Genomic DNA, 14,933 nt, shown 5'->3' on the forward strand with positions numbered 1-14,933 from the left:
GTCTTTAGTCGATTTAATCTGTGTGCACACTGAGGAGCCTCCGTTTTCTGATCGATTGCTTTTGACTGGCAGCTGTAATCCTTTGAAACACAGTCAGACTGGGTTACCGCACTCTTCACATCCATCTGTGTGATCTGACTCGCCCATAATCTGTGTTTCTGGGGAGACTTATTCGATGAATTCCCTGTCGTTGTTTGTGTACTGTTTTCTCCCTGTGTTCTCATGAGATTAGAAAGAAATGTTCTTTCAACTTTTGTTTCATCGTTTTGGCAAAATCGTCTTCTCCTGATCTCAATATTGGGAGAGACAGCTGCCTGATTCAAGAGAGGCTCTGAGGAAAATGATGTTTGGGGAATCGCTGGTCTCTCTGAAAATCTTCGCTCATAGGATTGGTCTTTGGAGGCAAATCCTGCAGTGTGAGTCTGGCTCCTTGTCTGAGGAAAGTCTCTACGTTTCCTGTGACGGTCGAGGCCCAACTGAGCGTCCGGTCCATCAAACTTTACCTGAGAGTCCCTCCGAACAAGGTTAGCGAACTTAGACTCTGAAAGAGATGTTTGTGCACCTGTTGCTCCACTTTTTAGAAGCTCCAGCTGCTGTTTGATGTTTGACTTTGGTTTAGATATTGCAGGTAATTCTATATTCCTATACGGAGGATGTGGTTTATCGCTTGCAGTGTATTCTTGTTTACTTAAACTAACTTTTCCTTGCGATAAGCAGGAATTCTGAGACGTGCCTGTTTGTCTGCACGTCATGGAAGAAGATCTTCTCAATGCAGGATGAGTAAAATCCAGTAAAGCTGCTTGATCAAGAACGTTGTGCTTTGCTTCATTCAAAGACCTCTGTTTGCTGGACTCAGGCTCAACTTTAAGATTGGATATTGGGATCGATCTAGCACGTCTCTCTTGAGCAACAGGAGAAGGTTGCTTGCCACCTCGGCTATCCACACCCGTCCCTGCGCTCAGGGACGTAGGAGATGGACTCAGTCTGGGCGTCGGGACAGTCAGAGTGGGAGACACACTCGGCTTGGGCTGCAGTGATGGAGAAGGATCACGCAGCTGTGAGGCGGGGAGATGAAGGGAATCTCTTGGCTCTGGCTTCAGAGTGGGAGAGGAATGTGGCTGTGGAGCGGGAGAAATGGAGATGCTGGGGTTTGCAAGGAGAGGCTGAGAGGGAAAGGTTTTGGGTTTGGTTCTCGGGAGGGTTGAAGCTCTTTCTCCGTAGCTTCTTCGTGGATGATGACATGATTTACTCCAAGAGGGAGGACTGGATGTCTTCGAGGAGCAAATCGGGACAAATGATCTGGAGCCAATGAAGGGAAGGAAAAATGTAAACTGCAAAATGAATTACAAACACCTGAGTGAGAACAGAAGTTACAGTTAAATGTACCTGTCTGTGTTTATCTGTCTGGTGTCGTGGGTTTCATGCACGAGTCCCTTCTCGTTGAATGAAGGGATCTGAATGGGTTTCTTCTTGATGACGGGAGACGAGAAAGAGAGAGGAGGTGACAGACATGCTGAAGGAGGCTCCTTAACTTGTTTGGAGGATGTCGATACTTTTGGGATCAAAGGTGCCAGACGGTCGAAAACACTCATCCTGAGTTGTGAAGAGAGAGGTGGAAAGAAAGACTCATTAAATGTATGCGGATGGAGAAATGGAAGAAATTCAGGTTGTGAGCTGCATGCCAAACAATTCTATCTATAAACATTTTCACAGACTAACAACTTTGGTATTCAGATCTAGAAAAAGTTGCAATACTCATCCAAAGTACTCATCCATCCAAAGTCTTACAGGAATATCTGTAAAATGCTCCCCTTAAAACTCATATAGTCTTTACAATCATGCATCTTGCATTACAATGGAGGAATATGGACACTGACCTGCGGTCTGAAGCTCTGTGTCTGCTGTTCACACAGCTGGTGAGTAAATAAGTCAGAGAGTGCAGACGGGGAACACAGCAGTAGGAAGTGGTGGGCACAGGAGTCATTCTCTCCATTCCTCCACACTGAGGCCGCTCTGTCTCTCTCCCACTCTGCTCCCTCATGTTGTTTGTTTCATGGGACTCTCTGAAGTCCCAGTGTGGTGGTAACCAGTCTGATCACAGTGGAAGAACAACTCAGACCTTTGACTTAAGTTAACTTAAGTTAAAGCTCTCTAGCATCGGCCTCTGTGCCACATTATTATTATAGATATATAATTAGACTGTTTATACTGATGGATCAGCAAGCAGCATTTAGCTTATCAAGGTGGAGGTGTTGTAGCTACTTTATAAACAGGTATAATTTGGTTCAGAGGCACCTATGGGTCGATCCTCCTGCAAAGGGTCACAGAATAAATCTAAGGGACTGTAAGACAATAAATAGGGGAGGAAAAAAATCAAAAGCTCTGTAAAATTAATTCTTTTCTTTGCTTTTTGGGGGGAAATTTTGCACAATTTGACTTCAGTTTTATTAATAAAAAGTGTGAAAAGTTTAGATTGACGGTACTAAACCAACACACACCTGAAAGCTGCCAAACAGCCCGAACTGAGGGTTTTATATCGTATCTTATAAGCTCATCATGTTTACTGATGTCAAATCTGATTTAAAAAAAAAAAGTTAAAAGTAACTACAGATATTAGATGATTGTAGTGCAATAAAGAGTGCAATATTTACCTAAAAATAGTGAAAGTTTAAATGAGCGAGCACCTTAAACTTTTTGAACAACATGCATACAACAATAAAAAACCCAGAGAAAAATCCAAAGCAATGAGCATTAAACAGTTTTATTTTGTATGAACAAAGTAAGCATATGATCATCAAAAGAGGGCGTCACACGCCCCGTTTCCTCACCATGCTGTCAAGTAAAAACAATGAAAACAAACTAAATGATACACTTTGACCAGAACCAAACACTATGCTTCTGTTTTCTTGGTCCATCTATAGGATAAACTTGGCACCTTGAATGAATCGCTTGCATTTATTCAGCACGTATCTTTTAAACAAAGTCACTAAACACCATGTTTTGGCACGTTGGCACTAACCATCCACATGCTTCTCCGCAGCTGCCGAGCCGACACCACCGGAGGGAGGATTACAAACCCTCCCTGATGGTGTGAATTCATTGCACTTATGTCGTCCACTTCACTAAATTAATGCACACTATAAGTAAACTCCATGGTACATGTCGAGTGATTGTCGGATTACAAAACGTATGAAAAAGTTGGCACAAGTATAGGATGGAGTGAAATTTACATCAGGTTACAAACACTTTTCTAAAGGGCAACATGTCCTCCACAATCCGGTGTAGTCTTCTCCTCCTTGTGCATTTGGCGTCTTTTTAAAAAAAATCATTTTACACCCTTCACTTTTCCCTGATCTCTACAGCTCAAAGTTTGGTAGAGATCAGAGAAAAGTTGGTATGATAAGACAGGGCTGCTCTTATCACATCATCTTCCTCCTCCATTCCCCGTCTCCATCTTTAAGGTGTTGGCTCCCGTCCCCTCCTGTGTCCTGGCAGCACCCCTGTCCAGATGGCGCGCCCCGCTCCACCTCACCCCTCTCGATCATATCAGAGCATTGCTATCGTCATCTCTGCAGTTCACGCTGGCCACCAGCGGGTGATGCCGGACTGTTTTGTTGCTCCACTTGTGGGCATCCTGCAGCCCGGGCTCTAAGAAGTACAGACACGCTCCGAAGCCTGCCAGCACCAACACCGACACCAGCAGGTAGAGGGGGACGAACCAGTCCAGGAAGAGCCACGACATCACGGCTGTTGGAGGGGAAAGGAAGGAATGGAAGAAGGAAGGGAGGAGGGAAGGACAGAAAGAGGATGAGGTAGTGAGGAAAGGCATGACGCGGGAAGGGAAGGAGGCAAGAGGAGGGATTTAGGGAAGGGATGAGCAGTTTAAATCTTTGCAAAAACTCGCTCTTTACAGAAGTATCATGCATGACAAACTGCAGCATCACACTGTGCTCAGATTTCCTCACAGAGCCTTTCTGCTCCAAATATGCAGCAGCAATCGAGACGTTACACAAACATGCTTTCTGTCCCTGCTTAAAGCACAAACATCATCTTTCATTTGCAAACACAAACAGGTGTCACACTAAAAAATAGTGCCCAGGTATAGATTAAAGTAGTCATGCTTACCTGTGAGTGCTGCTGAGTCAGGCGGTCTTTCTGCGTTTGATGGTACGCGATGTGCAGCAGACTCGAATCAATCATCAATCGCAGCTCCGGCTGTTGCATGTGCGACGGCCAAAATCGCAGGTGCTCTCTGAGAGGCACGAGAGACTGAAGCTGCATGCGGCTTCATCCTCCAGCTCCTGGCTCTGACGTTGAAACTGAGGGGTGGGGGTTTCTATGGTAACAGTCCTGCTGATGGCGGAGAGAACGGAGGGAGTGGGAGGGAAACTTATATAACTATAATCTTTTTTTTTTTTTTTTCCCTTCGGAGGAGTAGGAGGGGGGGCAAGCCCTTCAGATGTCTCTGGATGCTCGCCGCCTTTCTGCTCGCTGCGTAAAATCAATTCCACTCCATTTAACACGGAGGCCATCACTGTTTATGTGACATTGAGAGAGAGAGCGGGGATGGGGGGGGAGGGAAGGTGGAGGGGGGGATTTTTGTGTAACAGCACCGCTCATATCTGCTGAGACTGTCGGCAGCTGCAGCGTTCTATAGAGTCAGTCCCCTGAGTAAAAGATTTTTGGTCTTGCCGGTTGTGAGACAAAAGCCTCACACAGAGCGGATGGCCTACATACTGAGGCGCTGTCAGCGGGTGTCAACTCTTTAATGATCACCATTTTTAGTTGCAGATTCATGAAAAGCAGCCGAGTCACAATGCAGAGCTGACATGTTTGCAGTTTGACATTTGCCATCCTGGCTGAATTAGACACTTCTAACAAAGAATCTGAACAATGTTGGATTTTATTCAGCTTGCAGCTTTTAAATACATTTTCTGATCTGGTTGTCTTTAAAAAACATTGTAATGCAACAAATCACACTTTGTCCGGGATAGAAATAGAAAGTCTTTTAAGTATTGTTTTTAATCTGAGGTTACTGGAATTTGTTTCATTTATTTTATGATGTAATTTAATTATTTCTGTCATGCTCCCTGGTGTTTTAACAGTCCATCACTCTTTATGAAGGCAGACAGGCAACTGTGAGAGAAGAAACATTCAACAATAAAAGCAGGGGCACAAAAATGTGTAATATAAACACATATTCTTGCGAGCTGCAGTTATCTTCTGTCGTACGCAGCTTAAGTGTTTTCGGGGTCTTGAACTGCACGTTGTTTGCTTTCAAAGAGACACTGTCATCCCCATGAACAGTCTCCACTGACATATGACTGCCTGTGCACCTAAGCACACTCATGGTTCAGCCCCTCCACAAGGAAATAACATCATGCCTATTATAACAGCAATTATGGAACATATAATTTTGCTGTCCCAACACGCCCACCTATCAGGATGCTACAATATTGTTTTCAGGAAGGTGTCATTAACACCCCCAATCATAAAGACGGTTAAACACAAATAAACAAACATTTCTAGTAAAGCAGACGTTTTCATAGATTCAATAGTGGTTTGTATATTTAGATATATGATTATATGTCACTGAATAAACTTGAAAGGATTGTTCAAACAGGGACTCAACAGGATGGGAAAAGAAGAACAATTTGATGAGACTTGAAGTGTGATTTTCACAGTAAAGTGTGTGTGCGTGTGCATGTGTGTGTAAATGTGTGTTCACATTGCTGACAGCCGCTGAGACAACACTTTGGTCTGCAGGAAGTCAGAAACAAGCGGAGCGACGAGTTCAGGATTACTCAGATGGACGTGATGATCGCCTGGAACCGTCACCACCGAGTGCTGCAAGAAAGAGACAGATGAAATGTCTGAGTAAATCATGCACAAGTTTTAAATCTTGTTGGTTTCCTTGCGTTTCATTTTTTTAAATTAAAAAACAAATGAACCGTTCACAAAAGTTGATGTTTTGCCTTATTTATTCTGTTGGTCACTACCCTGTCTGTTTATTGTTCATTCTGCATATTGTTACATATTTAAAACAACTGTAACTACTGTTTGACTCATTAGAGATACACATTCATTTCAAACTGTTGTATCGACTCCAATCTAATCTAGATTCTCCATCGTTCAGCTCTCACACTGTTCAAGGTCTTTTCATTCACAAATTTGTCATCATTTCCAGCCAAATGTCTTCTCCCTGTTTGTGTTGAGGTTTCTATTTACCTTTAACAGCACCAGTGTTTTTTAAAAGATTATTATTTTCTTTACTGGCTTTTTTGCCTTTATTTGATTGATAGAAATGTGGGGAGTGGGGGATGACATGCACCAAATGATCAGCAGACTGGGAGTCGTACCTGTGCTCAGTGCGCTGAGGACTGTAGCCTCTGCACATAGGGCGCCTGCTCTACCAACTGAGCTAAACCGGCGCCCCAGCAGAACCGGTCTTTAAAATAATCTACCCAACATGCAGGCACTGCTGGACAGAGTATTCAGACCTTTTATTTAAGTAAAAGTAGCAAAAGAACAGTTTGAAACAGTCTGTTACGAGTCCCGCGTTCAAAATCTTAGTTTAACAATCCAAATTGACCAAAAATCAAAGTATGCATTAAACAGAAGGGCTGTTTCAGAATAATACAATGCATTAATGTGTAAGCATCATTGATGTTGCATCTGTTTAAGGTGGAGCTAACTTTAAGTACTTTAATACTGCAAGATAATGTATTGTTTTGTATTGATAATCTCAATCTGCAAAGTAGCTAGCAAGGAAAGTTATCAAATGAATGTAGAGGTACAGAAGTACAGCATCTCCCTCTGAACTGTCGTGGAGTACAAGTATAAAGCAAGTTAAGATGGAATTATTCAGGTAAAGTAAAAGAATCAAGTACAAGTAAATGTAGTTATATACTTTCTAGTGCATGCTCATAAGGAATGATATATATACTGTATTCTTCATATTCCTGTTGCTCGTCAGTTTGGAGCAAACAAGCACTCTGCTCGATTCACGTGTGTCAGAATAAAAAAACAAAAACAAAGAGGTGGTTATCTAGAAACATGGTGATCATTTTACAAATATATGATGGCTGTGCTGATATTACAGTCTATTTCACGGCAGACATTTTGACTTGTCATAGCAGGAAAAAGCACAGTTTAAACAAATGTAGCTAACAAAAGCTCAGTCCCAGTAAACCATGCCAGTAAGGCAGCATTCAGTGAACTCAAAACAGTAATCTCTCAAGTTAATAATGTCACCTGTGCTTCTCCTTAGACGTGCAAAGAGATGTCAGATATGAATATGTGCATTTTTTCCACTGGTAGATTTTGACATTAGAAATTAAAAACAGGAACAATCCAATTGGGTGTGCTATTAAAATATTTTTATCTTATTCTGAGACATTAAGGTCTTACTTTGTTGTTTTTCTCGAAGAGCTTTGCAGCTGTTGGTGCAGGCAGTTTAGTGTCTTCACTTCAGATGAATCATGTGCATTGTAACTGTCTGTATGCTTAACATTTGCCCCACAAGAAGATGTTTAAAAATCAAAATAAATAGTTTTTCATTAACTTTTTTCTCCAAGACTCAAACTCACGTTTCTGTCCCGATAGCCCTGGAGAACTGTGAAGATATGTTTCAGTTCATGTTTTGCAGAAAGGCCTTTGTCTGCTCTAGAAAAACAGATTTTGACAGGGTTCAGTAAACAATGCTTTGATGAGTTATAGAATCATAATGCACCAATTTCAGTTATCAAAAACTTACAAAACAACGAGAACAGAGGCTTCAATCCTCGATTGCATCGCCAAACTCTGCTCCAAAGTGAGGCGCACTATGTTTTTCTAAAAAGAAAACATTAGAATAAACATATGTACTGTACAATCTGAATGCTAAACCCTTATGGGAAAAATATGAGTTAATGGAGCAGAGGTGGTGAATGTGGCGCAAGATATGAGGGGTTAAAAGTGACTTACAAAGTTAAGTCGCATGTCTCTGGAGAACACAAACCCTGCAGAAGAGAGACACATTCAGCTGGCAGCAGAGGAAAGACAGCAAAGTGAGATTATTCCCCTCTGAGAGGAGAAGAAGAGATAAAGACAAACCTCCTTCAACTGGAGTCAGACCTCGCTCTAAAAGGATGTCAACAGACTGGTCAGACAGAGTCGGGTTTGCAGTCATGAGCCTGAAAGAAACAAAACACTTGAGCCAATAGCTGACAACAAAGACAACTGATAGAAACATATCAGCCATATTTCTTTTTTTTCAGTTTTGTCTTTATGTGATTAAATGCAGTAAGTTTCACATATTCAATTTGCACTTCCTTAAGATAATATAAGAAAAGACTTATGGTCTTGTCAGGAGGATGGGGAGTTGGATGCAACTGAGGACACAGAGTTCTTAAAGTTATCCAACAAGAATTGCAAGCGATAGGATGGGAGAGGGGAAACACCAAAATAATGAGAAGCTTAGATAAGGGGAAACTGAATCACCGCTGCCGAGCAGCCGACGAGAAAATTAACTCTCAGGGAGACTAAGGAAACACTACAAAATCATAACACAACAGCTGCCTGACAAGCCTGAAAAAAGAAACACAAAAGGCTGGGGTTAGAAAAGGCCGACCCAGCACCCACAGGCTACACTCTAAGAGAGGCTAGAAATGGTGAGCACGTAACGCAGACAGGTTCTTGTGGTAGGTCTTTTAACACAGTCGACCACAGAATTTTAATCAACCGTCTTGAATCTTTTGTCGGTATTCCTGATGTGGCTTTGGACTTGTTTATTTACTACCTAACAAACAGATCATTTTCAGTTAAAATCGGGGGCTCCTCCTCCTCAAGCACCCCACTCACCTGCGGGGTTCCTCAGGGCTCTATTTTAGGTCCCCTGTTATTTTCAATATACTTTCAATATGCTTCCACTGGGTCAGATATTGAATAATTGTAACATTCAATACCATTGCTATGCGAATGATACCCAGCTGTATTACCTTCAGACTTGATTATTGCAATGCACTGTACTCTGGTGTCAGTAAGGGAAGCATTCACAGGCTGCAGCTTATCCAAAACGCTACTGCTCGGCTTTTAACTCGCTGCAGCGGCGAGCACATAACTCCAATTCTTGCTTCACCATCACTAATCAATTTTAGAATTGATTGAAAGATTTAACTGCTTGTTTTTGAAGCCTCACATGGTCAAGCACCGCCTTATATCTGTGAACTTTTTACATGCCAGATCGCAGTTTGAGACATTCTGGCAGGAACTTTCTGTCCGTTCCTGAATCGCGCTTTGTGACTAAAGCTGATCGGGTCTTCTCTGTTCGAGCCCTTAAACTTTTGAACTCCCTGCCAGAGGATCTCAGATTAGCTGAGTCATTGTCCTCTTTTAAATCATTATTGAAGTCTTTCTTTTATCTTAGAGCTTTCTCTTAACTGGTGTGCTATTTTATTTATTTATTTATTATGGTTATTTTAACATCTTAATATAACTGTCAGTTTTTACTCTGTATTTTATTGTTTGCCTGTAAGGCACCTTGTAACTTTGGTTTAGAAGGGTGCATTAAAATAAAGTCATTATTCTGTAGACTCACACACCCCTACACAACAAGAGAAAACACACTGAACCTCTCTCTACTCTGTGCTGATGATGAGTCAGCGCAGAGCACTGGAGCCCAAGGGCATATATATAGGCTTCCCACACCTGGTCTTAATCAGGGTCAGTTACACACACACCTGACCCTGCACTGAGCTGATTCCCTCTCCAAACTCAGTGGCAAGTGTGAGCCCCACACAGGTCTTTGTAGTTCCACAAAATTCTTCCTTGTAAAAACCTGGAGCCTACATTACCCACAGTGCAACTAAAATTAATTAATTTATCATGATTAGTGCACAAAAGAGTTTTTAACCCTTTTATACATAAGCAGTCGTACTCCCCAAGACCCATGAGTTCCTTTTTTGATTCACTTCAAGTCACCACAAAACCTCCAACACACAAAAAAGTGTATTTAATTTCATTTGCTGATAAAATAAAGTGGTGTCGTACCTCTCCACTGCCTTCTCATACGTGTACACTCTTTTCTTCTCTTCTGTCTTATTTTCATACTGAAGCATCTCGTGTATCCCCTCCTTCATCACTTTGGAAAGTTCTGCCTGCAAGAAAAGAGACATGAATGATGAGATGACAAAGTCAGCACTGCTGACAGGAGTGGACTGTCATTTTTTGGACATGGACATTGTTGCTATTTCTCGATGCAAAAAACTGTGGAAGTACTGAATCTAATGGTAAAAATCCAGCAGCGTCCAGCAGTATGAGAGCATCCACCATCTCAGGATACAGTGCACTGAACTGTGAAAAACACAACACGGACCAATAAGAAACAATGAAGAAAGTACAGCAAAATGTGCTCCGTATACTGTGTGAAAACAGAGTGAGAAATCTACCACCAATCTTACCATTCCTCCAACGTTGCCACCTGTGAGGGAGTAAACAAGCAAACAGAAACACTGACTTAGTCTCAAAAAGATTGTTTTGTATCTTAAAGGAGCAGTTCGCCCCTGGAAAAAGCCACTGTCAGTCAAAGCCGGTGTTCTCCGTAATCAATAGAAGCAATAACATTTGAAATTGGAGCCATAGCTGTTGAGAAAGTCATAACAGCTCTGGGTTTCGCCCATTCTACATTCCCACAACACCCAGCGTGCATTGCGCCCCTCTCTCTGAAAGGAACGACCCAGCGAGAGACGCTGGAGTGAAATACTACCGTTTACGCTGCAGGCAACGGCAGAGAGCGGTACAGAATCCAAAATATGACGAGAATATACCGGTGGATCGTCTAAAAAATCTTCGGGTCTGCAGTCTACATTTCAAACCTGACGATTCTGAACGAGACATGACATCGGAGTCGGCCGTCCTAGATTGAGGAAGTGTAGTTTAGCAAACTCCCTCCTCCAGATGACGTGTTTTACGTAGTCTGGCTGAGGTTTTCCAGGTCTCATTGTAAAAGCGGATAGCGTCCTCCAAAGACACAGAGCGAAATTGCATTTTTTTTCTGTCATAATGGCATTAACTCCCCATGATAGCATGATAGGACTAACGTTGAAATTGGCGAACTGGCCCTTTAATGCAGAACTAACAACGTGGAATGCTTCTGATTAATCAATAAGTCATTATTTCTATAAGGTACAACAAAACAGTGAACAATGTTCAAGGTAGCACCTTCTAATTGATTGTCAACAAATATTTTATTAATTTTTTTTTTTATTATGCAATGATATTAAAAGCCAAAAATGCTGCATGTCACATTAGGGAGGCTGGAACTGGATAATGGTTGGTATTTTTTTATTGGCAAGTGACTTCAAGGCTGAATAAGTAGTTGCTTTTGTCACTCTACACACAACCGTGTAGTTTACCTCATTAGTAAATGTAATCATTTTGGTCTGATTCTAAAAAGGCCTTAAAGAAGAAACAACTCATCGCCTACTTCTCACATATTTGATAGATTTGGTAGAGGATGTGAAAAAGCTGTTTCAGTGTGTGTGTGAATCAGGTGTATCATTTATATTTTGATCGACTCACCCATACTGTGGCTTATTATGGAGAATTTTGTCCACTGGAGACCTGTGGGAGGAATTTTACAGAAAAAAATGTGATTTGCTCTAATTTAACATCCTGCAGTACTTTTATAAGAGCTCTGTTTTAACTCTCAGAAATGCACCAAAGTCCTGAATAGAGTTAATCTCTCGCAACACTGAATTAATTAAGCCTCTTGAACTCACTCACCGTTAACGACTCTGAGTATATCGGCTACGTACAAAGGAAATGAGTAGAAAACTCCAGGAGGACGATGGGAGGACAGGCCGTGGCCTGCCTGGTCCAATGCCACATATCTGCACTCTGAGGAAGAAGAAAGACAGCTGATCCACAAGGTAGAGAACTCAGGGACAACCTGGAGAAGTGTTAACCCTAGACTTACTTCTTATTGCTTGTTTGCTGTAATGTATTTTTTTTATTTTTTGCATGTCCCTGTAAACCTGGGAGCTATGTTGCCGGGGGCCCTGGACCAGGACCTGGGGGGAACTCGCCGGGTGGGTTTGGTGGCTAGACTTTCACCCTCCTGCAGGGATGGGCATGGGGGTCGGTTGTTATGCACATCAGGCGGCAGGCCAAGGCTCAAAGCTAGGTGTTCTGATCCCTAGACTGGCTTTCAGAACATTGAACGTCACCTCTCTGGCAGGGAAGGAACCAGAGTTGGTGTGGGAGGTGGAGTGTTACCAACTAGATATAGTTGGGCTCACGTCCACTCACAGCACTGGTTCTGTAAGGAAACTTCTGGAAAAGGACTGGGCTCCTTTCTGGAATAACCCAGGGTGATAGGTGTTGGGTGGGTGTGGGGATACTCACAAGCCCCCTGCTGAGCGTTGCAGTGTTGGAGTTTTCCCCGGGGAATGAGATGGTCACCTCTTTGTGACTGTGTGAATCTTGTGTGAATATGCGGCCTTATGGTCTTAGAAAGGGTTCCGCTTTGGGACTCTATGGATCTGCTGGGGTACTTCAATGCCCAAGTGGGCAAAATTAAGACAACTGGTCGGGGGAGGATCAGCCTGCCCGATCTGAACCCAAGTGGTGCTTTGTTATTGCTCTTCTGTGCCAGTCATAGATTGTCAATAACCACCACCATATACGAGCATAGGTGATTCATAGGGGTACCTGGTACCTCATCAGATCAGCATCTGTATGTCTTGGAGACTCTGGTAAAGAGCTTTCAACTGGTGACCACCTGGTGATCAGTAGGATCAGGTTGGTGGGGGAAGCAGCCAGACAGACTTGGTAAACGTAAATGTGAGGGTGAACCGGGAACATCTGACGGAGGCCCCTCTCTGTAGGGTCTTCAACTCCCAATTCCAGAAGAATCTCTTGTGTATCTCGGGGGAGTTGAGGACATGGAACCTGACTGGGCAATGGACAAGCCTCCATTGTGGAAGCGGCTGCTTGGAGTTGTGGCCAGAAGGCCGTTGGGGCCTGTCATGGTGGCAAAGTGAGAGCTGTGTCCGGATCCTCGGCACAAAGTCAAACACATTCCCAGAGGGTGTTGACTTTCGCCAGGGCTGTACCTTGACACCGATCCTGTTTGGGACTTTCATGGACAGGATCTCAAGGTTCAGTCTCCAGGCCTGAGGCCATGGTTCTCTCCCGGAAAAACGGTTAATGCTCAGAGGAGAGTGAGTTTAAGTATCTCGCAGGTCTTGTTCACGAGCGAGGGTAAAGTGGATCGTGAGATTGACGGACAAGTTGGTGCAGCATCAGCAGTAATGCGGGCACTGTACCAGACAGTCATTATGAAAAGGGAGTTACCCAAAAGGCATAGCTCTCAATTTACCAGTTGATCTTCATTCCAACCCTCACCTATGGTTATGAGACACAGGATGCAGGTACAAATGACGTTGCTCTGCAGGGTGGCTGGGCTTAGAGAGGGTAAAGAGCTCAGGCATCTAAGGAGAGCTCAGAGTGGAGCCACTACTCCTTCTAATCCAACGGAGCCAGTTGAGATGATTCGGACTATGTCTGGTTTCAGTATACTTTATTAAGTTACTTAAAATGTTACTGTTTAGTAAAAATCGAATTGGTTTCATAGTTTACCTTTGGGTAGAAGAGGAATGAGGGTGTTGAAAGAACCACAATTGTCAGCCCAGCCGTGCAGGCACAGCACAGGATAACCATCATCAGGACCCCAGACTCTAGCTTTGATCTCTCCCCATGGGACCGGGATAGAAAGCTCTGAAAGTGGACACATTTCACAGAACACAACCTCAGAAGACCCCTGTAAAAACAAGGCTCTGACAGGTACTTTCACTGATTATTCAAGACACCCGGAAGTGGTGGAAGTTGTTGGATGTTGTGTTGAGAAATAATACCTCCTTGTTTGATTGTAGACGACATTTCAGTGTGAATCCTGCAAATCTGAATATGCAGCAAAAGCAAGCAAAGTGGCCACAATAAATTTAAGCTGAAGCAACCTTTCATGACCTATGGAACCAATAAAAGCAACACAAAGAGTTTCACCAACCAATGACGTTATTGGATACGGTCACACCAATGGACTGGCCAATCATACACTGCAGAGGCAGGTCTAGTTAGATGACAGCGCACTTCTTCTCTTTGCTTTTGTTCCCTCAGTAAAGTCTGTCAGGCGATCTCCTGCAAAGACAATGAATCTAGGAGAGGATGAGATCTAGCAGCTGCTGAAAACAAAACTCCCACTCGTACTGCTTCCTGTAATGAGATAATCTCTTGACTACTTGACTGGAGTCTCACATATTTACAGTTATAATTAAATGTTTTCTTGGTGCCTAGAGTGTCAGTGAGGGGTGGGAGATTATAGATGTGTCACACCGAATGCGTGCGCCAATGAGAATTAATCAAATTTACTGTTATTGTGCAAAACATTGTTGTTCATCATGTCACTGAATTTTGGGTCAACAATAATGTCACTTATTTCAATGTTTAATGATCTAATTTATACAAACTTTCTATCAGCAAAAAGCACAATCCAATATGGACTCATCTGGAGAGATGTCAGGGATGAGCTGTGTCAAAAGCCTCTGAGAAATCGATCCTAATCCCATCACAATGGGATGTAGCGTACTGTACAAACAGAGTATGTAATTTACAGCATACGATGAGATAAGAGGTGGAGCCAGATTGAAAAGGGGATTATCGCTGCGTCCTACGTTCACCTGCATTGTAAGATATTTGTAAGGGCTATATTTGCACAGCAATTCACAAAAGAAGGAAGAAAAGATGACAGGAGAAATGCAGCTTGAATTATAAAAATTGGTTCAGCCACAGTATTGGAAATGGTCTGGACAAATTTTGAGGGTTGAGGTTTCAATGATAAGCTACTGGTGGTTGATTTTCCAGTGTTGACCAAAGAAAACGTGCATAGAAAATGT

At 42.8% G+C, this 14,933-nt stretch overlaps 1 protein-coding gene across 1 annotated transcript; it reads right to left on the minus strand.

Annotated features, from left to right (window-relative positions):
* Positions 1 to 4,991: 4,991 nt before the first annotated feature.
* Positions 4,992 to 13,774, minus strand: LOC138594386 (serine hydrolase-like protein). The gene is made up of 11 exons (XM_069665458.1): positions 13,621 to 13,774; positions 11,764 to 11,877; positions 11,560 to 11,601; positions 10,440 to 10,459; positions 10,258 to 10,332; positions 10,030 to 10,136; positions 8,095 to 8,174; positions 7,966 to 8,000; positions 7,757 to 7,833; positions 7,590 to 7,665; positions 4,992 to 5,847 (listed from the first exon to the last, which is right to left on the minus strand). The coding sequence occupies exons 1-11, from the start codon at positions 13,772 to 13,774 to the stop codon at positions 5,725 to 5,727; spliced, it is 903 nt and encodes a 300-aa protein (XP_069521559.1). The 3' UTR covers positions 4,992 to 5,724.
* Positions 13,775 to 14,933: the final 1,159 nt, after the last annotated feature.

Source organism: Semicossyphus pulcher, unplaced genomic scaffold (genome assembly GCF_022749685.1).
Source record: "Semicossyphus pulcher isolate SPU_LCO1_2020_fin unplaced genomic scaffold, fSemPul1.0.p SCAF_17, whole genome shotgun sequence".
Taxonomy (NCBI): domain Eukaryota; kingdom Metazoa; phylum Chordata; class Actinopteri; order Labriformes; family Labridae; genus Semicossyphus; species Semicossyphus pulcher.